General features: G+C 18.6%; 5 protein-coding genes across 5 annotated transcripts, besides 21 other annotated features; 2 read left to right on the forward strand and 3 right to left on the reverse strand. All coding sequences in view use genetic code 6, as the record gives it.

Moving 5' to 3' along the window:
• Positions 1 to 779: 779 nt before the first annotated feature.
• Positions 780 to 838: a microsatellite.
• Positions 800 to 7,147, forward strand: IMG5_158440 (hypothetical protein; the record flags this gene model as incomplete). Its single annotated transcript, XM_004030511.1, has 7 exons — positions 800 to 836; positions 1,062 to 1,147; positions 3,340 to 3,633; positions 3,681 to 3,819; positions 6,713 to 6,800; positions 6,924 to 6,969; positions 7,139 to 7,147. 7 exons carry the CDS (start codon positions 800 to 802, stop codon positions 7,145 to 7,147), a joined length of 699 nt encoding a protein of 232 aa, XP_004030559.1.
• Positions 1,251 to 1,285: a microsatellite.
• Positions 2,137 to 2,175: a microsatellite.
• Positions 5,574 to 5,623: a microsatellite.
• Positions 5,580 to 5,618: a microsatellite.
• A 65-nt stretch (positions 7,148 to 7,212) lies between the features above and the next one.
• On the reverse strand, positions 7,213 to 9,676 carry IMG5_158450 (protein kinase domain protein; the record flags this gene model as incomplete). Its single annotated transcript, XM_004030512.1, has 4 exons — positions 7,213 to 7,240; positions 8,582 to 8,811; positions 8,863 to 9,017; positions 9,070 to 9,676. 4 exons carry the CDS (start codon positions 9,674 to 9,676, stop codon positions 7,213 to 7,215), a joined length of 1,020 nt encoding a protein of 339 aa, XP_004030560.1.
• Positions 7,290 to 7,388: a microsatellite.
• Positions 7,411 to 7,468: a microsatellite.
• Positions 7,436 to 7,504: a microsatellite.
• A 4,196-nt stretch (positions 9,677 to 13,872) lies between the features above and the next one.
• Positions 13,873 to 13,907: a microsatellite.
• A 2,240-nt stretch (positions 13,908 to 16,147) lies between these two features.
• On the reverse strand, positions 16,148 to 18,638 carry IMG5_158460 (hypothetical protein; the record flags this gene model as incomplete). The annotated part of the gene is made up of 2 exons (XM_004030513.1): positions 17,775 to 18,638; positions 16,148 to 17,722 (listed from the first exon to the last, which is right to left on the reverse strand). Exons 1-2 carry the CDS (start codon positions 18,606 to 18,608, stop codon positions 16,148 to 16,150), a joined length of 2,409 nt encoding a protein of 802 aa, XP_004030561.1. The 5' UTR covers positions 18,609 to 18,638.
• Positions 18,608 to 18,643: a microsatellite.
• Positions 18,644 to 18,767: 124 nt separating this feature from the next.
• Positions 18,768 to 18,840: a microsatellite.
• A 12-nt stretch (positions 18,841 to 18,852) lies between these two features.
• Positions 18,853 to 18,884: a microsatellite.
• A 52-nt stretch (positions 18,885 to 18,936) lies between these two features.
• Positions 18,937 to 20,188, reverse strand: IMG5_158470 (ubiquitin carboxyl-terminal hydrolase family protein, putative; the record flags this gene model as incomplete). The annotated part of the gene is made up of 2 exons (XM_004030514.1): positions 18,937 to 19,368; positions 19,866 to 20,188. Coding segments are annotated over 2 exons (755 nt in total), but the record flags the coding sequence as incomplete, so codon positions are not given.
• Positions 19,013 to 19,049: a microsatellite.
• Positions 20,189 to 20,193: 5 nt separating the features above from the next.
• Positions 20,194 to 20,260: a microsatellite.
• Positions 20,194 to 20,261: a microsatellite.
• Positions 20,262 to 21,696: 1,435 nt separating this feature from the next.
• Positions 21,697 to 21,738: a microsatellite.
• Positions 21,739 to 22,161: 423 nt separating this feature from the next.
• Positions 22,162 to 22,213: a microsatellite.
• Positions 22,162 to 22,220: a microsatellite.
• Positions 22,182 to 22,220: a microsatellite.
• Positions 22,221 to 22,311: 91 nt separating this feature from the next.
• Positions 22,312 to 22,353: a microsatellite.
• Positions 22,354 to 22,952: 599 nt separating this feature from the next.
• IMG5_158480 (hypothetical protein) lies at positions 22,953 to 24,144 on the forward strand (the record flags this gene model as incomplete). The annotated part of the gene is made up of 1 exon (XM_004030515.1): positions 22,953 to 24,144. A coding segment is annotated over one exon (888 nt), but the record flags the coding sequence as incomplete, so codon positions are not given.
• A 2,048-nt stretch (positions 24,145 to 26,192) lies between these two features.
• Positions 26,193 to 26,255: a microsatellite.
• The last annotated feature ends 724 nt before the right edge of the window (positions 26,256 to 26,979 follow it).

Consider the following 26,979-nt stretch of genomic DNA (forward strand, 5'->3'; position numbering starts at 1 on the left):
TTTATCAGTTCTTATTGATTATTAATTTAAAATTTATTCATTAACTTAATTTAGTTTTTTATTTTTAAAGATTAAAAAATAAAAATAAACTATTGAAATTAGCTACAATAATAAAAATATATGCTGATGTATAATTATATAAAATAAAATATAAATATGTATTATTTTCAATCATTTTTTATAAATAATAATTTTTTTATAAAATTTAACTAATTCTAATATATTTAAATTTATAATAATATGATTTATTAATAATCACTTTATTTTGTTAAAATAGCTTATTATTATATAAAATTCTTAATAATAAAATAAATTAATTATATCAATAAATAATTTAATTCAATTTTTTTTTATTTTTTAATTAACTGTTGAATATTTATTTTACTTGAAGACTATGATTAATAAATATTTAATCTATTCAGGTTTTAATTTTCATCTGTTTAAAATTATAATAATTGTCGTAAAAAAATCATTCCAAAAATGCCATTATATAAAAAATCCATTTTTAAAATTAAGTGATTTTTTTTTTACATAAAACAAAATAAAATTAATTTAAAAAACAAAGTCATTTGAAATAAAATATACAATTTATTCTTATTTTTTATATTCATAAAATTTTAATAATAAGAATAATTAAACTAGCCAACTGAATAATCTTAAGTATGTATATGTGATGGAACGAACATATCCATATAATAATAGAATGCTTCAATTTTTTACATTAACCATGCGAGAAAAGGAAAAATTAATATTTGTGTGAAAAACCAGTTGTACATTTCTCCTTTGAATTTTTATGATTATGGAGGTTTGTCCTTTGAATTTTTATGATAATGGAGGTATATGATAAACTTATAAACTTTATCTAAAATATGTTTTATGCTACTTATATTGAGATAAATATTGTAATTTTTAAGGCTTGGAATACAGTTGAAAAATGTAAATGATAAGAATTATTATCCTTTTTTTTTTGGGGGAGGAGGATACAAAGAATCATATTAATGGCAATAAAATATAACAAAAAAATTAATATATAATAAAAATAAAAAATAATATCAAAAGAGATGTCGTTAAAGTTGTGAATGAATTTTAAACACAATAGTATGTCTAATATAATGTTTAAAATAGAATTTTTTCTAAAGATTAATATGTAAATATTATGAAATAAAAAAATAAATTAAGGGTGTTAAAGATTTATTAAGAAAGTTAAATTAATATATTCAATTATAAAAATAAATATAAAATATTTAATATTTATTAATATATACTATTTTATATAATAATACTAATAAATAAATTATTCTTGATATTACACGTTTTAAAAAAAATTCTAAATAAATTATTTAAATTAATTTAAAATTGAAAAAAAATTAATATTGAAAAGGAAACAAATTAAATAATAAAGAAAAGTTAGTAATAAAGATTTTGGGAAATTATAGATTTCTACAAAATATTTTGCTTGTTTAATATAATCGCTTTATTTATTATTAATAATAAATTATTCATTATTTTTCATAATTGAATATTATTTAATTTAAAATATTTCAATAGAATAATATTTATATAAACATATTTATAAAATTATTTAGACTTCATACTTCATTAAAATTTAAATAAATGTGTTTACTAAAAAATTAATATAAAGCTATTTAAATATATTAAAATCGCAATAATAATTATTATATATATTTAAAAAATACTATTATTATTATTATTTATTTTATTTAATTAAAAAATATAATAATTAACAATTATTCTTAAATATTTATTTTTATTTATTATCGTATTTATTTTTTTAACAAATTTTAATAAAAATAAATAACATATTAATTTTAAACAATAAAAAAAAACATAAGAAATTAATTATTTGTTATATAATAACGACAAAATATTTTACATACTAATTTTTTATTTAAAATATAAAATATAATTATATGCTAAATTGATTAAAATTTTAGAAAATGAAACTATATAATTTTCGTGACACTTTTAATTATTTAAAGTGACATATAAATATTTATTTTATATATTTAATATAATATAAAATATTTAAAATTTGTATTTAATTAAGATGTTTAAAATACTTTTGTATTATATGTCTATAATATAAAATATTTTTATAACGAAAATTATAATCTTAAATAAAATTTAAAAAAATAAATTAAAATAAAATAAAATAACAAAATTTTATAAGTCATAATTTTATGTAAAATATTGATTTAACATTAAAGAGCAAAAGAGAATATTAAAAAGTTTATAAAAAATAAAAATAATAGCCTTTATTTATAAAAATTTTAAATATATTAATGAAAATATTATATAATTTTGTTTTTTTATTAAAATAAATTTAAAATATTTAAATTCACTTAGGTTTGTCACAAAAGAAATCGAAATTAAACCTAAACCTAAAATAAGATTTAAAAAAAAAGATAGTATTTAACAAATTAATTTTTTATGGTACAGGAATCATCAAAGAGAAAAAAAAATATTGTTAATATATAAAATAATTTTAATTATTCCGAAGGGTTGAAAAAACTTATTATTTCATTAAAACTACTATTTAATACAATAAAATTCTTTAAAAATTCAACAAAAAATATAAGAATATTTAGTAAATTAACAAAAGAGCAGCACATTTTGATAAACGATAAGGCTTCATTTTTTAATATTAAAAGAAAAATAACGTTTAAAAAAAAGTTTACTAATAGCTTATAATTTTTTTTTCTAAATTATTTAATTTAAATATAAAAACTATTCAACTTATTACCTATATTACAACCTTTTAATACACTAAAACGGTTATGGGATATTTTTTAACTTATAATAATAATAGGAATAATATTATTATTTAGTTTGATTATATTTTTTGAATTAAACCCTCAAAAAATTGTTTTTTATATTGATTTGGCATGGAAGATGTTTGCTGTAGATTCTTTTGTAACATTTAATACAGGATATTTTAAAAAAGGGAATTTAATCTTAAATAGAAAAAAAATAGCAATATAATATTTTTAAAATCTTTTTTTATTTGATATGCTTTCTATTTCACCTTTATTAATGTTTACATTTGATTTTTAATTTAAATATTAAAACTTATTAATTATCCTATATTTGTTCAGATTATTTAACTTATAATAGATTATAAATAAATTAACTTTTTATTTTAGCTTTTAAAAAGATTATAAAAATATCGTTGATTTAATTAAATTAATAATTACAATTATTAGTATTTGCCATTTTTTTTCTATTTTATGGCATGGTTTAGCATAATATGAAATTTAAAATTTAGGGAGAAAAGATACATGGTTGCATTAAAAATAATTAATTTATGAGAATATCTAGGTTAGGTATATTTACTCAATTTATTATTTGGCTACTACTATGATAACTGTTGGTTACGGAGATATTACTCCTTAAAATTATATTGAATGTACATTTACTATTATTACTATGTTTTTTACAGGAATTATTTATGCTTATAGCCTTAATGCTATTGGAAATATTATATCTAATATAAATAAGCAAAATCAACGTTATAGAGAAGATATGGAAGTAATTCAGAAATATATGAGATAAGGAAATGCAAGCTAAAATATTGCCACTTAAGTATCAAATTATTTAGATTACTTCTATAAAGCAATAAAATATTTTTGTATAATTTTATAAAATTTAAATTTAAATAGGAATCAAATTAAATTGATAAAATAAAGGAAGATGAAGTAATAGGAAAATTATCAAAACAATTAAAATACGATTTATTAGAAGATATAAATGGAAAGCATTTGAAGAATATTCCTTTAATATATAATATGTAATCAAGAAGTAAAATATCTTAAATAATGGAAGAGTGCTTATTTTCTCCCGGGGAAATAATATTTAAAGAAAATGAAATAGATAATTTATCATTATATTATTTAGATAAAGGATCTGTTTAAATAATAATTGAAAGTAAATCTAAATTAAGAAATGATTCAATCATATAAAAAATAAAAAAGAAATAATATTTTGGAGAGGTTTCTTTTATAACAGGGAAAGAAAGAAAATCAACTGCTTAAGCTTTAGATTTTTGTAGAGCCTTTAAAATTAATAGATTATAGTTTTTAGAAATTATTTCTAAAAATGAAAGTGATATAGAAAAGTTTTAGATGATGATAGAGGATATTTTACTTACAAATAATTATTTTAATTCTAATATATAATGTTATTAATGTAAATAAACAGATCATTTATCAATATAATGTCCAAAAACACATTTTACATTATCAAAAACACCTTTTTTCAATAAATTAAACTATACAGTTGTGCATTATGACAATATTAAATTTAAACGTCGAAAATATAGATATTAATCTTTAATTAATATCTAATACACTCATTAAGCTATTTAAGATATTATTTATTAATCTTTATATGAAGACTAAATATTTTAAATAGAATAAGCAATAAACTTATAATCTTCAAATTCTTAAGAGACAGATACTAACTAATCTTACATTACAAATATAAACTAATATTAATAAATTTCTGTATATAATGAATTAAAATAACCTTAATAAAATTCATCAAGTAATCTCGAATTAAAGCATTAAAACTAGATAATATTTAATGATGAATTATAAAATAAATTTATCGATAATTAACTCAAAATCAAGAACGAAAATTACTAAAATTTTAATAAAATGATAAGCTTAAAAGATGAAAAGATAAATTATTCAAAAAATATTAATTTCGAATTATTTGGAATCTGTAAAGAAACAAAACTTAATAAATTAAATCAAATTAATATCGGGTCTATAGACGATAGAGTCGATAGTAGTTTAAATGACTAATTTTAAGATTCTGATGATATAAAAAATATAGATTTTGATGACTCGGGATCTAAAATTACTTAAGATAAGTTTATTATTTAATAAAATAATTCATTTGCTGAACATAATAGTGGTAAAATGAAAAACATTGAAAAAAAAAATTCAGAAAATTAAAATATTAATAAATAATTTTTGTCTTAAAATAAATTTAGTTGCAATTATTCTAAAAAGAAAATAAATATTAATTAACAAAGATAATCTTAATAAATAACAAAATAATATTTCTAACCTGAAAAAGATAAATCAAACAAATTTGATTATTTAGAAAATAAATTTGCTAAATAAAGTTTCGTACCTAAAGATTTTTTTGAAACATATGTTTTTGATAAAATGCATTTTTTTAAATATTATCGGATTTCCTTTAATTATAATTTAATTATTTAATAAATTTAAGAAAATTAGATTGATTAAACTAGTTTTATTTTTGTCGAAAAATTAATGCATAGTATTTAAAGAAAAAAATAAAAAACCAAAATTCATAATAATATAAACTAGGCAATTTAAAAAAGTTATATAATATGAAATAAATAAAAATTAATAATTTATAAATATTATTTAACTATGAATTCCGAATAAAGTAAATATATATATTATAGAAAATTAAATACATTTTTTAAATAATATTTATTTTTAGTACTTTATTTATTACTATTTTTTTTTAATAATTACTAATTTCTAAATACTGTTTTGTATAATAATATTTTCATTTAATTTTTTTTATAAATAATATATTTTTAAAAATAATAATTTTTATTTAACTTTTATTATAATATTAATTTTTTGATAATTTTAATAAAATGATTTTTTTCATTTTATCTTTTAAATACTATATGTATTATATTTTTTGATATATTTGATTATTTAATAAAATAAATAAATTCTAAAAAATTATTAAGTTATATCCTGTTTTAAAATTAAAATTTATATATATTAATAGTGAGGTAAAAAATTAATTTTCGTTTATTTTAATTTTTAGAAAATATAATTCAGTTTTTATATATTTGTGTTATAAAAGGAAATTAGCAAATAGCAAATATATATATATTTAAAAATAGTTTAAAAAACTAAGATAAAGTGTAAGAAGGCTTAATTCAAATAAATAAATTATAAAAATAAGCTTATTTATATTATAGTTAATTTAAAAACAAAATAAATAAATATATGTATATTATTTATAAGATAATGAATATAATTATTAAAAATTTTAATAAATTAGAATGCATATAAAATATAAAAATAAATCAGTCTAAAGCATTATAATAAAAAAAAATTATTATATATATTTAAACAAAAATATCCATTTTTCCGTAATTAATTTTAAACCTAAAATAACTTTTAAATATTTAATTTTTTTTAAAAAAATACGAAATTTATTTTAAATTGATTTGGTTTAATTTATATTAAGTTTAAAGGCTAAGTAAAGAATATCTTTATTTAAACTTTATATAAAACTATAAAAATAAATAAATTATATTTTATAAGCAAAAATAAGAAATTAGATAAAAGTTTCTTCTCATTATAACCAAATCAGTATAAATCTGATGAAAAAAAGTTAATAAAACTAAACTAAAAAGTGACAACTATAGAAAAATTCGTAAAAAAAAATAGGATTAATCTAAAAATAAAAAAATAATAAAATATGTCTGAGACCTCAATAGTATAGAATAGTAACTCAATATGGATAAAAACCTAATACTGAAGTTTAAAATAAACTAATTCAGGGAAATATTTTTTTGATATAACACATGGTGAATCACATATATTCAAATTAAGATATAATCAAATTTAGTTTTTTATGATCTTAATTATGTATACAATTTCTGAATGAATAACTATTTTATATATAGTTTGTCACAATGTTAAGCTTTCTCGAGCCAGAAAGGCTATTAGATAAGATGGATTCAAAATAAGAGTGTACACTAAGTTCAATTAACAGTAACTAATTAAATACTTATAGACATAAATAATAATAATAATATATATTTTTTGATAACATAGATACTATAGAAGATATAAATTAAAATTCTAAATTTAATATTTCAAATATTAATGATAAAGTTATGTTTACCCTGTTAGTGATAATATGTATGAAAAAATTTATATGGTAAAAGAATAAATATACTAAATATTTAATTGTTATAACATAAATTTAATGATGATAAATTGAATAATAAGTATCTATAATTATGATAAAAAATATAATTATGGAAAATTAAAAATAAAAAAGAGAAGTAAGTAAATATATAAATATTATACTTTTCTAACCTCAATAGTAGCTATGAAATTATTAAATAGCAATACTTCAAATAATAAGTAAAAAAATTAAATTTAGGAAAACAATTATATTTCAAACTACATTAACTTATTTAATTGAGCTATTAAGATAAATTTAAAATAATATATAATTATTTTAATTAATAAAATAATTAAAAAAAATTATAAATAAAATTTAAAATTATTTATAAATTAAAAAAAAAAAAATAATATTAAATTATTAATATAAAAAGACAAAAAAAAAAAATATAATAAAAATTTTAGGTATATAAAATAATATTATTATTAATTATAAATTAAATACATATATATTTTTATTTAAATAAATATAAATATAAATTTAAATATATATATATTTATATTTATATTTTTTAATTTAATTTTTTTTTATTATATTATATATGATTTAAAAATATTATATAATTTGCTTTTTTTTAATAAATTATAATTTTAATCTTTATAAAAAGGAAAATATAAATAAAATATAAAATAAAGATTTTTTTATTATTTTATTAAAAAACTGTATTCATATTTAATTTTAATTTTATTTTTTTTTATTAAAAAACACTAATGGCGTATAATAATTACTTGAAGGTGAACACATTTACTGTTTTTATGGCGAAAGCAAATTTATAATTTATTATTAGACATAATTTTTTTATTTATGTAATTTTATTTTCTTATCCTTCGACTATTTCTATATATTTTATTTTTAAGTATTTTATATTTTTTATTAATTTCCTGTCTATTATTATGTATTAATTTAAACTAAACAATTTCCTCTGATATTTGTATCTGTAAGAAGCCTATTAAAACTATTATAATATGTATCATTTGTATCTTCATCTTTTTCTGTTTTCATTTTTAGTTTTTTTTATTATTATTATATTTATTATTATCTGTTTTTATTAAAGTTATTCATAAAATTATTATTCTAAAGTTTTATTACGGAGTTAGTTTTTAAATGTGTATTAAAGTATAATTATTATTAAGCTATTTCATTCTTCTTTTAAGCTAATTGTACATTTTTATGATCAATTAGCATATTTTCATCGTTAACTTTTAAAGATTCTCTATTTTTGTTTTAACTTTATTATTATAGAATCATTTAGTATTTATTAAGTTGCATCGATTATGTGTTCTTTTACTTTTTTAAGTATAAATTCTTAATGAAATTTTAATTCAAAATTACGTTTTTCTTAATTTTTTAAAGGATAGATTCCTAAAGATTCTGGCTGTTCTAAACATGCTGATTTTTTTGCTATTTTTTTTAATTTGTATCATAATAAAATTCTTTAAAAATTGTAGGTAAATCTTCCTGATCCTTTCCTATCTAGCAGTTAATTAATTTTTTTCGAAATTCTAATTCTCCACTTAGAAAATCCTATTCATCAAAATTAAAACCTAAAGGATTCGGACACAAAGGTGGTTTTATTTTTTACTTTATTATTTCTTCAATATTTATGCCACTTAACCATTTATGGTTGAATATTTCGTTCATACCCTCATATGTTCCTAAACGGTTTTATGGATTTTTCATTAATAAATGCGTCAATAAATCCTATAATTCATCAGATAAATAAATTTCTTCAGGAAAGTATAAATCCTCATTCAAGATACTTTAATATATTTCTTCATTATTATGACTATAAAATGGGGGTAAACCAGTAACCTTTTATTTTATTTTTTACTTTATATTTTTTTATTTTTTTAAATCTATTACTAACTCGTATAGAAGTGCACCTAAACAATAAAAATCAACAGAATAAGTATGGCCTACTTTTAAAAGCATTTCCGGTGCCATATATTCTGGTGAACCACAAAAACTATAAGCATACCCATTTTAATCCATATCAGGTTTTGAAAGTCCGAAATCACCTTTTAATGAATATATTATAATATATTCAGGCTTTAAAAATATGATAATTACCTATCCTTATGTTCCCATCAATATCTACTAAAATATTTTCAGGTTTAAGATCTCTATAGATGATATGTCTATTAAATAATTTTTTTTATAAAATATATAAAAAAAAATAGAAATACTTTTTATGTAAATAATCTATTCCTAAGCATATTTGAACAAAATAAAATCTGGCCATGTCTTCATCCATTCTTTTAATTCTTCTTAAGTGATAAAAAAGTTCACCCCCAGCACAAAATTCCATAATAAATCCTAAATAGCTTTTAGTTTCAAAAGCATATTCAAGTTGAAGCAAAAATGGATGATCAATGTCAACCATTATGTTTCTTTCATTTTAGACTATTACTTATTTATTATTTTCTATAATAAATTTTTTATCGATAAGCTTCAAAGCAAACATTTTCGCAGTATCCTTTTTTTAAACCAAATATACTCTACTAAAACCGCCTAATCCAATACATTTTATGATATTAAAGTCATCCAATTTTATTTCTTTCTTACAATTAAGGTTTTACATAGGCTTTTAATAAAAATAGGGAGAGATATTAATACATTTTTTATTAAATACACTAATTAATCTATCTCTTTATGTAAAATAATAACTTACAGCCATATTTTGGTTAGTGGAAACAAAAGTGACTAAATTTTCAAAGCTTTATAAAATTTATTATTCATTATTATTTTTTAGTATATTTTTTTCGTAAAAATATATTCTTCTCATTAAATATTTGATAAGCCATTCAATGTTTTTTTCTAGAGAAAATATTTCATAATGTAGAATTTCGTCCTTATATTTTAAATTAATTTAAACATTTCGAGGATTATCTTCAATTTTAATTTTTTATTTATAATTTTCATTAATTTGCATTTAAATTTCATCTTCGTTTTCGCTATCTGGTTCATTTAATATTTTTTCAATATTCTCGAAAGGATTGTATTATTTAATTTTTTTGTTTTCTAAATAATTATTATTTTATTCATTTTTGCTTTTTTCATCTTTGTATTATTTAATCTGGATCTATTCTGTGAGTAGTCTTTCTTTTTAATTAAAAATGTTGCTAAAATTATTAGTGTTTTTTTAGTCTGAATTTTGTCTTTTAATTTTTTATTATTTATCTGTAACAAAAAAATAATTAAAATTAATTTCTCTATTATTAATATTTTCTTAATTAGTTGTACTTGAGTTTGTTATTTAAGGCTTGGTCCTTAAATTGCCTTTATTTCCCAAATCATTCAATTTGTTATTTGAAGGAGTTGAAATTAATAAATTTATATTTTTATCAATTGATTATTATTTATTTAAGTTTTTGAATATATTCAATTATTTTTAATTTAGCGTATTACTACTTTGCTTGTTAAGTTTCATAGTTTATTATTATTAATTTTTGTTTGCCTAATGAAGATTTATTGATTAACGGGAAGATTTTAGAAGGAAAAAACCTTTAAAGTTAGAATTTTTCTATTATGGTTATTAATGTTATTATTATTGTTATTACTTATAATTTGACGAGGATATATTCAAATTTAATTATTACTTTAAATTTAATTAAGAATCTGTCTTTTATTTAATTTACTTTATTAGAATATCTTAATTAGTGTGGAGCTTTAAATATCCATCGCTTTGTTTTCCTGTCGATCTCTATTAATATAAAAAATATTTATTGGGTTACTTTTAGTCTTTAGAATTCGTTTTTTAGATTTAATTTTCTCCTGCTAATGAAAATTCATTATTAGTTTAAAGGGTTGATTTCGGAGTATTTTGCTTTTTTGGTTACTTATTGGGGCTTATTATGTTTGTATAAAAATTTTGAGAACTTGTTAATATTTTTTTATTAATCATTATATTTTTACAATTTTTAAAATTTTTTGTTTTGTTTTTTTTAATTTGTGTATTTTTTTTTTTTCTTATTGTAATAATTTTATATTATTTAAATTACTCTTTTTTATATATAAAAATATAGTTTATCTTAATTTATCTATTTAATTGTTTTAATATATAAGTTTTTTAATAGAGTGATTGCTTTATATTCGTTATATTTATTACTTAAATAAAGAATATATTTAATTCTTTTATAATTTAAATAAAGTATATATTATATTAGAATATAAAATATTTAAATGTACAAAATAAATGTTATATTTATTTAAAAATATATAATTTTATATTAATTATTTTTTATTTAAAAAAATATTTTTTACTATTAATAAATATTATTCTTTTTTATTACATAAAAAAATGGTTATATTTTTTCATAAATATGCTGTTTTTCTCTATATTAATATAAATTTATTACTTAAAAATATATATAAATTTATAATTTTACATTAGTTTCAGTTTCTCTTGGATTGTTAAAAAAATTCGTTTTTATTTAATTATTACCTATATCTCTATAAGATAATCCAAAAATGTCATATTATTAAATACAATTTAATTTATTCAACTCTTAGCAATCTTCTTAAAAAGTTTTGTTTTTAAAGGCAATAATTATTTAGAATGCGCAAAAGACATATCCAAAATTATCAAAAAGCTAAATAATGTATTATCCTTGATCCTTGAACTAAGGATTTAAAGCAAATATAAGATTATTATCAACAAATTTAAAATCAAGCCATAATTTTTTACTATCTTTATTTTCTAGATGTAAATTATAATAGTCAAAAGCAAAAAATTCAAGAAAATAATCAAGATATTTATTATTTATGTTTTTTTTTTATAAAAGTTTTATATTAAATTAATTCATATTTAAATGTATTGTTTCTCCAAGCATTTTTTACCAATTATCAGACTTATAATTCCAATCAAATCCATAATAATCTGCTTTTATTGCATTTTGTATAATTATACTATTAAATTTACTTTACCCTTTATTTTTTTTTTAAATATTTTCTATATTATTATTCAAAACCTCGGAATTTATTTTCTTTTATTAATAAAAGCATTAAAATTAATATTTATCATAAATCGTATTTGTCTTAGAGGTTTTTTATGTTTATTCATCATCATTTTATAAATAAAATAAATACCAATCACATTTATGTTATTATTAATTTATAGCATTTTTTTTTAATAATTAATATATTTTTTCAGAATTTTTTTCATTTTTTAATTGAACTTTTACAAATAAACACCATAGAGCTATTTGTATCCTTGTTTATTATAAATTAAAATCTAAAAAATATGAAGAATTTTTCATCTTTTCATAGTTTTATTCATATATTCTTTTAGCATTGTCAAATAACTTTTATTCATTTATTAATCCACTTTCAAAACTATAATTTTGTAAAAAAGCTTTATGGTTTTTTTCCGAAGAAAATTCTTTGATCATTAAATTAATTAATTGTTTTGCAAATTATAAACATAAGGGTGCTAAAACAATTATTTTTTGTTATTTTTCTTGAACGTAAATTTGAGAATATGTGTATTATTTTTTATGAATTATTTAATGTATTCTTTTTCTAAAGACAATTAATAATAAAATAAGTATAATTGGAATCAATAAAATCATTACAAAATAATAAATTAATTCTTTTGAAATATTTTCAAATTAAATATAAAAAACATCTTCTACTTAATCAAATCCATCCGAGCATATAATTTTTATTTTATATACTTTTTTATATTCCATTATTTCATTTTAAATACCTAAAAATTATAAATTCTAATTATTGCTACTAAATTATATCCAAAACACTTTTTCTATAGATTTCCATTAATTTTCTATATATATAAATGCCTTTTTTTTTTAAAAAAAAAAATATTTAAATAAAATTATATTCATTACTTTATAATTTTTTTCTAAATTTTCATCAGTAATGAATGTTTAATTAGAAATTTAAAATTAAAATTTTTAATTAATTGTGAGATTATTATATTATTAATAATTGAATTATTTTTATAAATTTTAATTAAGTTTCATTTTTTACTTAATTTTTATAAAATTCAATTAATTAACAAACTTTAAAATTTCATAGTCGAAGTCTATATTATCTTTGACTAAAATTAAAATTTAAATAAAATCTTAAAAATAATCCTTATTTTATATTCCATAATTTATATAATTTTTCATAAAATAATTATTTATAATATCTTTCTATCCTTCAATATTAATAATTTAACACTAGTTTTCACAATTAATTTATAAATTATCATAATAAGGCAATATGAATTAAATGCCCCCATCATTTATTTAAAAACTTTATCCCTATTTTTCATCTAAATAGTAAAACTTCATCTAAAATTAAATATTTTTAGATAAACTTTAAATAAACTATTTTTCTTCTCCATCTAATTTATAATATTCAAAATTAAGTTTAATTGATCTTTCTATTATGAAATTTATTGGCTTTAAAAATACATTTTCAAAATAAATTATTTTAAATAAATAATATAGTTTAATCATATAAAGGAATTCTTTATCTAATAAATTTCAAATATTAACCTAATGTTAACATTTATATATTTTTATTAAAATATCCATATTTATCAATAACTCCTTAAGATTATAAAGCATTAAATATTTCTTATGCCAAATTATAATTAATCTAAAGTTCCTTCTCATTCACAAATTACTCTGGTTAAATCTATATTAAGTAAGATAATACTAATGTAAGTATTTAGTTATAAAAAGTTTCCTTTGGAGGAATAAAAGTAACCATTTTTTATTCGTTAAACTATATCCATTTAGTGTTTCGTTACAAAATAAAGTTATTATAATAATAAACTTGTTCGATTTTAATATTTCTTTAAAAATATAAAGGGCTTATAGTTAGTTTTATATAATCTCCAACTTTGATAAAATCAAAAAATTATTTATCATTTTTTTTATCATTTTTTTTATCATTTTGTTCTATCAATATTTATTCGATTGCTATAGATTTTTTTTATTCTGATTTTTTTTAGATTAAAACATACAGTTAAATATCATTTTATATTTAACATATCCTAAATCCATTTTCTTTTGTAAAAACCAAAAATTTACCATCATTTGACATTCCAGATGAAAAGGATTTTTCATTTCCAAATTCCAAATCACTAATTTTCTAAGTTTTTAGATTGTACTAATCTTGGCTTATAAAAATTATTGATATTTGTCCTTTTTCCATTTAACTTACAATTAAATAATTTGGATTTGCTGAAGGCTGATAAGTTTTTACTGCCCAACCTTAAACATTTACAATTTCCAAAAATTAAGGATTTTCTTAATTTCTGCAATCAATTATTTTTATTCCTCCACTTCCATTTGAAACATAAGCATATCCTGAATTCCTAATATCATATTCAATATATTCACTTCCTGTCATTCTCCAGAAATCAATAAAAAAGAGTTATTTCCCTTCATCTAATATTTTAAAGTATCCGATTCCCAATTCTTTTACTCCATAAAATCCATAAGTAAATTCCCTATTAAAGGCAATAGTACTAATATATTTATTTTCTTGTATTTCAGGCATAATGCTATTTGATATAATTTCGAGAGAAAACCTATTATTATTTCCAAAATAGCCAACTTTTAAAATAATAATACTCTAATAATTACATAAAGCAACTTTATCTTATTCAAAGCTTACCTACAAATCATTATAGAGTTATTATTTTTGAGATTAATCAATAAATTCTGCCAAAAAAATAGGATTGGAGAAATTTTTTACATTATAAAATGCTATTGCATTCCTTTATTCTGAAACTAATAGTATATCAAATTTATCTAAATAAAGCAAGCTTTAATGCATTATTTATTAAGCTGGTCTATTTATTGCCAAAACCTATCTCGGTTGTAAAGGAATTTATACATCGTAAATAAAAAAACCTAAATATCCACCTGTAATTGCTATATATTTATTATCTTTGCTTATTATAATCGAGTATATCGATTTTTAGTTTTAGAAATCATTATTTGAAATACACCTTTCTTTATTAAAAATATTAAAATTGTAATTTTCATCTTAAAAAGATAAATCAATAAGCTCGTAAACTTTAAATTTATTGCCATCGGCTAATATTATTTTTTCAGATTTATTTCTAAATAAATTAATATGTGATGAATATTCTTCAGAATTTATTCTCTAAGTGAATACAGGTATTTTATCTTTTTTTGTAACATCATAGATGAGAATTCCTTAACTTCTAATAGTTAAAAAAAGTATTTTATTATCTTAACTAAATACCATATGATTTATTTATCTTTTAAATTCTAGTGTAAATTTAACGAAAGTATTTTCATTCATACTTTAGAAAGCTTTTAAATCTTTTAGTAATAATTCTATGTCACTTATTTATATTCCTTCATACATAATATAATTGTAAAGCAACAAATGATCAGATTTTATACGTGCTCTTAGAGATTTTCTACCTATGAAGGGAAGTTCTTAAATAAATTTTATTTACTCATTTGAAACAATTCTGAATAAATTAATTGAACCTGCTTGATTTGAAAGGAAAATAAAATTACTGTAAATAAGTATATTTAATGATATAGTGTTTTTAATCTCACCTTCAATAGTAATAAATTTTAAGTTAAGCTTTTCTTTACAATCTATTATTCCTATTCTGCCCTTACTAGCAAAATAAATTATTTTCTCATCTTAATCTACAAATATTTGATCAAATTATATTTATTAATGCTTCCATTAATTAACTTTTATTATTTTCTCGCTTTGTCTTTCAAAACGATATATTAAAATGCCTTAAGTAGGAGAATTTACATACATAAAATTACTCCTTAATACAAATTGGATTAAGTCTATATTTATTCTATCTACTATTTTAAACTCTGATCTTGAATCTAGAATCAAAAATCCTTAATCTTAATATACTAAAAAAAGATAATAATCATATTTAGGATCTGAATAAATTTTTGAAAGAACATTGCCGTATTCTTATGTATTTATTTCAATTTTAGGAATCTAATTATATAATAATACTTAAAAAGATAATTATATAAATATTGCTATTATTATTAAATTCATTTTAATTTAAAGATAATTTTATATATTGAATAAAATAATAATATACTATATAATACACATTTTATAAAAAAAAAATCAAACAGTAAAAAAGAAATATAAATATAAAAATATATATTTTTCAATCATTAGCATTATGAGTTCCTAATTTAACAATAATATTTTTTGAATGCCCGAGTACTATTATATTATTAGATTCATCTAGCATTCTAAGAGCAGTAATAATGTCTTTTTCTTCAATTAAACCAACATCATTTGATCCTTCTTTATTAGCAATTAATTATTTTAATTAATTCATATTTATTCCTTTTACAAATTCAGCTTAATTAGAAACTAATAAACTTTTAATAACATCACAAACTTTTTCATACTTCGCTTTTTATTAAGCAGTAATACCTGTATTTAACATATCGATATCTATAAGGCCAGTAGTAGGATCAGTTGCAGCGCTTTAGGTGGAAACTTTAATTAATCTAATTGCTTCGTTTACATCTTCTTCTTCGACAATATCAGAAAGTTTCATTTTAGCTAGAGCTTCAGATATTCTTATTAAAGATTCTAATTATCTAGTAGTAGAAGTAATAACTTTAGTATTCATACCAAGTTTTCTCATATTTACATATCCTTCAATAAGTTTATCGCAAGCTTTTTCACTTAATTTAGGATGAATTTCTTATCTAGCAAAATTTATGTATTGAAGAAGGGTTTTTTAGTCCATTAATTAAATTTAGTTTTCATCATTATTATTATTATTTAATTGTTAAGTATTTCTTTAATTATTTTTTTCAAAAGATGGATCATCAGTGAATAAATTCAAAATATGAGCAGCTAAATTGGTATCTTTTACTAAATCTTGATTGTCTAAAAGAATATAAATTAAATCAAATCTAGACATCAAACTTGGAGGTAAATTAATATTCTAAATAACTGACTATTTAGGATCATATTTTGATTCTATAGGATTTGCACCTGCTAATATAGATGTTCTTGCATTTAATGAAGCTACAATACCTGCTTTAGCTATTGAAATCGTTTATTATTCCATTGCTTCATGTAATATAGTCCTTGTATTCTCGTCCATTTTATCGAATTCATCGATACAACAAATACCTAAGTCACTTAGTACTAAGGCCCCACTTTCTAATACTAACTCTTTTGTTTCAGGATCTTTTGATACATATGCTGTTAAACCCACTGCTGATGATCCTTTTCCAGAAGTATAAATACCTCTAGGTGCTAAATTATGGACATATTTTAGCATTTGGGATTTCGCTACGGAAGGATCTCCTACTAATAGGACGTTTATTTCAGAACGGACTCTTCTTTTTATACCTTCTTCTTTATTTTTGAATGCTCCTCCGAATAGTTAACATAATAAACCTTTCTTTACATCTGTGTTTTCCCATATTTTCGGTGCAAAAGATTTAGTGAGGATTTCGTATATATTTTAATTTGCTAAAGAGAAAAACTTTTATCTAATTTATTCAGGATAATATACATATTCATCTTATGCATTCGATTATCTCAACTAAGAATAAGAAACTACATCAATATAAGTATTATAAACTTGCTTTAAACTTCTTTTTTGTCGACTTGTTCTTACTCCAACAGCTCTATATACACCTACGACTTCTACTTTATCACCAGGTCTTATTTTATCAACTAATTATTCATCGTAAGCCATTAAAGTAAGTGTCTATTTATTTTTATTAAAATTATTTTAGATTAAAATATATTTATATGTTTACATGAGGAGTTTCTCCTTCAGGAACATTTTCGGGCATTTCTTAAATTTTTACATATTATTTATCAGTAAAATGACATAAATTATGTTAGATTTAAAAGGAGTTTTTCATTCTACAATTTGAGCAATCATTTGGTTCTTCTACATGGGCTCTTTCTAAAGTTACATGTACTAAATTTTAGCAGTTAGTACATTTAAAAACAGCTAATTTCATTTCAGGGTAGATTTCTGAAACTCTGATAATGATACATTTAATAGATATCAATCTGGAAATGTCTTTAGGACTTAATTCTCTTAAATTTGAGCTATATTTGAGATTTACGATTGCAACTAGAATTTTATTAACATTTAATAAAGCATCTTCTGATCTTGATTAATGTGCAAATTCTTCAAATAAATTTTGTGCTACTTTATCGAATATTTAGATTATTTCAGCAGGGAAACATATTAATTGATGATAAAGTAACTTGTCATAAGAGTATAAGTCATTTCCATCAATTTTTAAAGTAAAATTGGACTCTTCTATTAATAATTATTTTAATTCTTCAACATATTTTTAAGATCTTTCTTCATCTACCATTGCTTCGGCATTTTATTCGTGAATCTCTAATAAAAAACGGCGAAATTTTTGCATTATTTCGTGGGTGTTTATATTTGTACCCCAACTTATTTGGACTCCTTCTGCTTGTGAGTTAGTTTCGTGGTTAGGACTTTACATAAATGACGAAGGTTGGGTTATATTTCTCTATGAATTATTCCCTGTAGCATTTACTGCAGTATAAGGACGACGAGAAAATGTAGATTTTGGAGTTTATTAGCCGTGTTCTTATGTATTCATTTTTTTTAATTTCTTTGGTTTTTTTTAATTTTTTGTATATTTATTATTTAAGTTTTTTTTTACTTTTCATAATTTTTTTATTATTTTTATTTTATACGTGGCGCGTAAAAATGATATAAGTATAAAAAAAGCGCAAAATCATAAATAAATAAAAAAATATATTAATTAAATTATTTTATTATTAAATAAATAGCATTTTTAATTATTAAAATTAATATTATTTTAAATTATTTTATTAATTTTAAAATTACATATATAAATTATATATATAAATTAATAAAACAAATTTAATGTCTATAGAAAGAAATTTATTTAATGAAATTATTTATCAAAAAATCGCATTATTAAAATTCTAATTAAATCCTCCAAAACCACCACCATTTCCGTTATTATCCTCATCGTCTTTTTTATTGAAATTATTATTTTTAGTGAAAATATTATGGACTTATAAAGTATTTAAAGCACTAAAAGCTTTATTCCCAGCTTCAATTTCTTTCATGAACTCTTTTTCATCATTTTCAACTAGCATAAGTAGCCTTTCTTTTAGTTTAAATTCAGCAAAATTTTCTTAAAAACTTTTTACATGTTAGACATTTTAATAAAATAATAAATAAGGAGTTATTGAATTATTTTCATATTCATTTAGTATTTTATTTATATTTTCTTTTTCTTCTGAAATGCAAGCATCATCAAATTTTATCCACTAATTATCTTTTTCTAAAGCATAAGAATAATAATGTCCAGCATCAGTCGAAATACCCTTTTTTTTAATAAATAAATATATGGAGAAAAATATTACTCTATGTATAATAAATGCATATAATTAATATTATTTTCCATCTTAATTTATATCTATTAATAAAGGAATTTAAACTTTATTAAGAAGTTTTTATTTCTTTTAAATTTTTGCATTATATTTAAATCTATTCAAAGAAATAATAATATAATTTGGTAATTCTAAAAATTCTGTTTTTTTCAAGGCATCTTTTTTTTATTAACAGTTATTACAAAAATATTAATTATCATCACAAAGATTTTCTGGTTGAAAGTTTTCTTAAAATAGCTATTATAGAGAATAATTTTGTTCTTATTCATTTAAAAAATTAAGAGATATGTCTAAAAATTTTTCTTCACTTTTAAAAATATTTTAACATTAATTGCATATTATATAATGCTAATATTTTCCAATAAAAAAATCATGCAATAAATTCTTTATAAAATATAATTTATCAATAAATATAAAAAAAATATATTTACTTTGTCTTGGGTATCTTTTATAGAAACTTCAAGTTAATCTAAAAAAATTCTTCCAAACTCAGAAGCATCATGTTATGCAAAAGAAAATCTAAAATAATCTGGTAAAATATCTTTAAAAAATTTAGGATTAACATATTCTCTTTTACTTTTAAGCATAAGAACAAATAATTTTTACAATTAAAAAATGCAGGCGTATTTTTCTCTAAATTAAAGAGAATTGTTATTATTTAAAGTCATAATTTCATTTAAATTTATATTTAAAATTCTATATCTCATTTCTTTACTCATAAATAGGGCTTAAATAAAACTATTCATATAACATGCTTTTTAAATAAATATTAAATTAAAATAATATAAATGAATATTTTAAATAAATAATAAATATAAATATATATATAATTTTTTTTATATATTTATATATATAAATATTTATAAATAAAATTATATTATACATACTGTTTCCTAGATTTCCTAATCCTCTATAATTATTACTAGAAGTTTTAACTTTAAATGATTGATTTTATGAATATCCATTATAGAAATTTGCCTTAAACTTTAACCAATCAAATTCATCAATTTTTTTTCTAAATCTTCATCTTTAAAATTTTATTAAAGTTTTTATGATTATTCATTTAAATATTTTTAAAAATCATCAATATAATTTCCACTTTTTTCATATTTTTTACATAACATTTTTCCAATAAAAAGTGCTTCATATTTTCCTTTTATTAATCCTCGTTAATCTTCCAAAACATCTTTTATTTTCTAACTGCAGTTTTTAAAAATTATACTTTAATTTGGACAGCCCAAAATGGTTTTTTTAATAATTTTTGAAGATCCTTAAAAAGTACTTTCAGCTTTTAATAAGACAAAAATTTTCAAAATTCTACAGTTTATAAGGGCATTGAGATCATTAAATTATTTATTTTTAATCAGAAAATAAATTAATCCCAAAAAGCAATTAGAAATACTAAAACTGAGGATAAATTAAATTAATTTTCTTGCTATTTCTAGAATTTCATCCTATTTTAATGTATTTTTTTGCATATAATTATCCCATAAAACTGCAAAATAATTCTCATTTAAATTTAACAGAGAAAAAAAGTGTTTAATTCCATAAAGTTAATGTTTAATTTAATTTTTTTTAAGTTCCTATATACAAATATTGAATGGAATTTGAAAATCATTAGCCAAAATTTGAAATAATTCTTCAATAATTTCTTTTATTAATTCTTATTCAAAATCTTTTTAAAGCTAAAAACCAATAAGTAAGTACTTCACGGAAATCAATATTTAATAAAAATAATTGTTTGTATTATTTATATATTTAAAATTATATATTCACTCGCCATTTTATGTTTGATATTTCTTCATCTTCATTAATTTAAAAATGCTAAAGGATTTTATTTTGGTGATTTTTTTGAATGTGTTTAGCTAATTATTGCTTTAAATAATATATTAGTTAATTTGTTGTAGTTTTTATTCTTAAAAAATAATCAATTACTAATAATATTACTTCTATTTCTTTCCTATTATGAACTTATATTTAATTGAATGTGCTTTCAGGGGTTACATATATGTTGTTTGTTATCATTTTCATTATTACAATTTCTAATATTTATAATTCTTTAGTATCTAATGGATCAGGTTGTCTAATTAATTAAAAAAATGCTGACTATAAAAACTCTTCACGATTTTATTGATTTACATTAATGAATTAAGTTATTATCTCTTTTATTTTTTCTATTGGGTAATTTGAATATAAGATTTTCACAAATTTATTACATTTTTTATATTTTTTTGTTTTATTTTTAAATAATATTAAAATAAATTATTTTTGTATATTATTTTATATTTTGATAATATTTTATATAAATTAATATTTTTATTTTTTTCATTTTTATAATTTCAAATGCTTTCTTTTTGCTAAGTCAGATTATATTTATGGATTATCAGAATGATAATTTTAATGGAAATTTCCATATATATTTCTGTTTGAACTTTTATACATTTATTTTAAATTAGTTCCATCACCAAATTTTATGTTGCTTTCATTTCTTTTAGGCATTTTATATTAATTTTATTTTAAAATATTTCTTTAAGCATTAGGTTCATAAGGTACTAAAGGTTTTTATTTACTAGAAGTACATGTTTAAGGTCTTACTTAAAAATCTACAGCTGTTAAACTTTATTTTATTATTTAAGGCTCTTTTTCTCTATTTGGGGCTTTATAAAAAGGCAAAGCAATTAAATTATCACCGATTTTTTTGATATATGAACATGTAGAAACCCTTTTTTATATAAAATTATTATAATTATATATATATATATATATATATATATATATATATATATGCATTTTAAATATAAAAAATAAATAACCTTGTTGTTTTAAAATAATCAAATGATTTTTTTTGTTTCTAGGCTCCTTAATAATGCCATTTAATTTTTTCCTCATCTAATTTTTTTTTTTCATCAAGTTTTTTTTTTCTTTAAGATTCAGTTCGAATAGTATGTTCAGGCCAAAGTCTAGATTAAGATTTAGGCTTTTTATATTAATCTTTTTAACTTTCTTATTCTTCTTTTTATTAAGATGAAATTGTTAATAAAGATTTCATTTATTATGAATTGTTTTTAGTTTATATATTTTATTGTTCATCTTGTTTTTGACTTTATTCTTATTCTTTTAGTTTTGTTGAATTTTTTGTTAGTTTAGATGATGGTTCATCTATTTTTTGTTATAATGAGTCCTTTTTTGATTAATTTGGGTTTTCGTTTTCATTACTTTTTGTTAAAGTTTTATTTGAAAGCTTTTTTTATGAGTCTTTAGTATTAATAGATTATTTTTATTAACTTATCTTTTGTAATAATACTGTATTATCTGTATATTTTTTTGATAAACCTTAGAATTATTAAGATAGTTTAGTTGATGAATCAGCCATTATTTATTTTTATTTTTTTTTTTTTTAATTTAAATTTTTTAATTTTTTGAAGAAAAATAATAATTTTTTTTTTTTTTTTTTTCAAAACATTAATAAATAATCTTCAAAAAACTAAAATCCTAAAATTTAAACTAAAGAATCAAAAATTCTAATTGATTATTTTTCGAATTATGATAGATTTTCAAAATAAATATTTTAACTAAATAAATCGTTTTTCTTATGGTTTCCATAATTTAATATTTTTTCAACTTTTTCTACTATTTTTTATTAACTTTGAGGAAAACAAAAAGCTTCTTCTTGTACTTTACGATTTTATTCTTTTTGTTTTGATATAAAAATAAAAATAAAAGATTAAGAAATACACTGATCTTCTAAAATAAATGCTTTAATAATATCAGCATCAATAAGACTTAAAACTTCAAAACTTTTAGAAAAAAAATTCCAAGAACTTAATTATTAATCATTTTCATTTATTTTATCAACAACATAATAAATATTATCAGAATCTAAATCATCGAAAACATTATTTTTCTTTTTTTCTTTATAAACAGATTTAGTAATTTCTAAAATTTCAAGTAAATTAACCTTTTATTTTTTTTCTTAAAAAATATATATTTTAGAAAATAAATAACCTTATTATTTTTATCAATAATCTTAAGTATAAACGAAGAATACATTTTTATTAATTAAAAATATTTTTTGTCTAATATTTGTCTATCAAAAGGATATTTATTTAATAAATTCCAACAAAAATCGCATTCTTTTATTAAATTCAAGTTTTTATTTTCGTTATAAAAAGCAATTTTACATTTCAAAATTTACAATTCAATTAAAAACTCAAAATTATTAAATTGAAATTATTTATAGTAATTAAATGCAATACTTTAAAATTTCAAACAATCTTAAAATTTGCACATTTCAAAATACAATTCAGCTAAGTTATAAGCACAAAAAGCTCTATTTTCTTAAAATTTTTCATTTAGATCTCCTATACTACTATAAGAGAAAAAAGCTTTCGAATAAAAATCTATTGACTTTTCTTAAAAGCCAAACTTTTTTAAAAAACCGGCAAAAACTTTATATTTTTCAGCTGTTTTAGGATGATTATATCCAAATGCTTTTACAAATCCATCTATAATATGTTTAAAAAGTCCCAAAAAATCATTTTGAGAATCCAAAAAATCATCTTATTTGATTTTTTCCATTAAAAAAATGAAAGAAATTTCAAAATGTAAAGGATTATCTTCATCGAAAAAATTTTTAAGAAATTTCATTAAAATAGAACTATGGAAATTAGCGATTTTTTTCTGTTCTAAATTTGCGTCTTTTGTTCCCCCAATTTTGATTAAATTTATAATACTTTTTATCAATAAAATACTTGGAATTATTTAATCTTTTTCAGTATTTATTTAGATACTTTTTGTTGCTAATTTCTCACTTTCTAAATATTGCTCTTTTTCAAAATAAAGTGCACTCAAAGTGCTTTAAATTTGCATATTTTAAAATATGTTTTATCCATATATAGCATTATTTACTTATAAAAACTAACTTAAAACTCTCATATGTTGATCTATATGGTCTTTTTAAGTTTAATTAAGTGAATAGAGAGAATTTATTTATAAACAATCGACTTAATCAATACAATAAGTATTCACTTTAGGTAAAAACTCACCAAAATTTAAAAGAGAGAGTTTGTTTTTGCCTTGTAAAATATCAAAAGTGTAAAAAATCTTGATATTTAAATGATAAATTAAGGCATTTAAAAATGCTCCTTTTTTAATTTCTTTTTTTTTTTTTTCTGAGAATGAAAAATTAAAATCTTAAAAAACTTAATCTTAAATTTATTTCCATACATCTTCATTATTTTCAAAAATTATTAAATTTAAATATTCAATAATAATTTCTTTTTCTTGTAAATATTCCTAAATAAGTTTTTCGTGTATAATTTTTTTTGCACTTCTACTTATCATTTCTATTAAACAAATTTAATATATAAATGGAATTTATGTTTTTTCGGTTAATAAACCTAAAAAATATATGTTTATGCCTTTCTTGTGCATTAATTAGCTAAAAATAAAGCTATCTGCAATTAAATTATACTCAAAAGATTCGATTTCTTATAAAAAATCATTAACAAAATGTAACATTAAATACCATTATTAAAATATTTATTTTAAATCTTCTTTGTTTTCCTCATTTTCTTCATCATCTAAGGCATCTGGATTTAATTATAAATATTGGTTTTTTGTATTTTAGTATAAAAATTCTGGTCTTATTCTTAAGTTTTTTTCTGAGTGTTTTTTAATGTTATTAGAACCTGTATATAGTACGGGTAAAATATCAAGAGTGTTTTTGACAAAAAAAAGGTTTTAAAAATATTCCTCATCATTATTTTCTTCTAAATTATTAGAACTATTTAGATTAAAAACTCTTAATTAAACTTCACCAAAATTTTTTGAGCTTTTGAAAACTTATAAGGGAAAAGTTAAAAAAATATTTTATTTTATTTCTAAAAATGAAACTTTATGTTCTTTTATTTTTAACTCTTTTCCTAATATTTTTAAATTTTCTTTTATTCCATCATATTTTAAATATTCTTCGAAAATACCTTCTTCGTTTATTTTAGCTCCTTCTATAACTTATTCAAAAAATTCCTAAAAAACATTCACTTTGCAAATTACTAAAACACTAAAGCCTTTGTATTAGAAATATCCAGATAAGGGACTTTTAATATTAAAAGTGGAGTTTTTTTCCCTTTGTTTCATGAAAATATTATTTATTTAATTTAAAACTTTAAATTCATAAGAAAGGTTTTTTTAAGAAAAATTATTCAAAAATTTACTATTTCTTTCCACAAAACTAAATTTTAGATAAAAAAATACATTTTTTATTTCTTTTTTTTATAAAATTTGTTCTCTTTATTCCTTATCATCTATTATTTATGTAATAGTTTAATGCGCATTTTTCACAAATAGCCCAAGCAATTAAAAGAGTGCAATTTCTTTTATATTTTTGCTTTTTTTGGACCAATTTTCGCCTTAGAAGTTTTATAAAATACACATCGAAAATCTATATTCGAATGCATTTTCATAAAATTTTTTTTGATTTTGAATTTTCGCCTATTCTTCTTATTTTTCTTTTTTTACTTTTTCTTCTATTTATTATTATTCTTTTTTTTTTTTCTCTCTTTCTAGTTCTTCTTTTTTAGTTTCTTCTTCTTATAATTTCTCTTCCTATTCTTTTTTTTTCTTTAATTATTCCTAAAAGCAAATAAATTGTTTTTTTGCTTCATACATTTATTAAAAATCATCTTTTTCTAGTGATTCTTATCCTTCTAATTCTTAAATTTCTTATCCTTTTTCTTTTTCAAAAAAAAGACACTCGTTTCCTTTATTTTGATTTTATATTTCTTCCATTTATTCTGTATTTTACTTTTCTTAAATTTATTGTTACATCATTTCAGATGATATATTATTTTCTAGTAAATTGTTTAAAATAAATATCCCTTTTTCTAATGTATAGATCCACTTTTCTCTTTCTTGCATGTTCTTGCATAAAAATAACCATCTTATTTTTTTATTTTGTTATTCTTTTTTATTTATACTACTAGTATTATTACCCAAAAAGGTATTTTGATAATCTTCTAATTAATATTTTTGATTTTTGCTAAATTCTATTAAATTTTCTTCATCAAATTCTATTGCAAAAGAATTCATTTTGCATATTTACTCTTAATTTTTGTATGTATTTTTTTTTTGTTCATTTAATATTTGGATTATATTTAAAAGTTATACCCCCTATTTCGGATTTGTTTATTTTTAATGTCTGTAATAACAAAATAAATGGCCATTTATTTGTACTAATCTTTTATTAAAAGAAAGATGGCGTTTTGATAATTTGTCTAAAACATCTAATTATCGAATTTCTTCGATGGATTTCATATAGTAGGCTGTATTTCAATTTTTTATTATATATGAAAATTTTTATTTTATATTTTTAATTATTGTTTTTGGTATTTATTAGTTGTTTTTTTTTTATATTAAAAAATTTAATTAATTAATGTTTTTTTTTTTTTTTCTGATATTTTATTTATTGGATATAAATGTAAACATTATTTAAGAAAACATTTTTATTTTATAAGAATTATATAATTAAGTTGTCACATTTATTAA

Source organism: Ichthyophthirius multifiliis (genome assembly GCF_000220395.1).
Source record: "Ichthyophthirius multifiliis unplaced genomic scaffold scaff_1120509251201, whole genome shotgun sequence".
In the NCBI taxonomy this organism is placed as follows: domain Eukaryota; phylum Ciliophora; class Oligohymenophorea; order Hymenostomatida; genus Ichthyophthirius; species Ichthyophthirius multifiliis.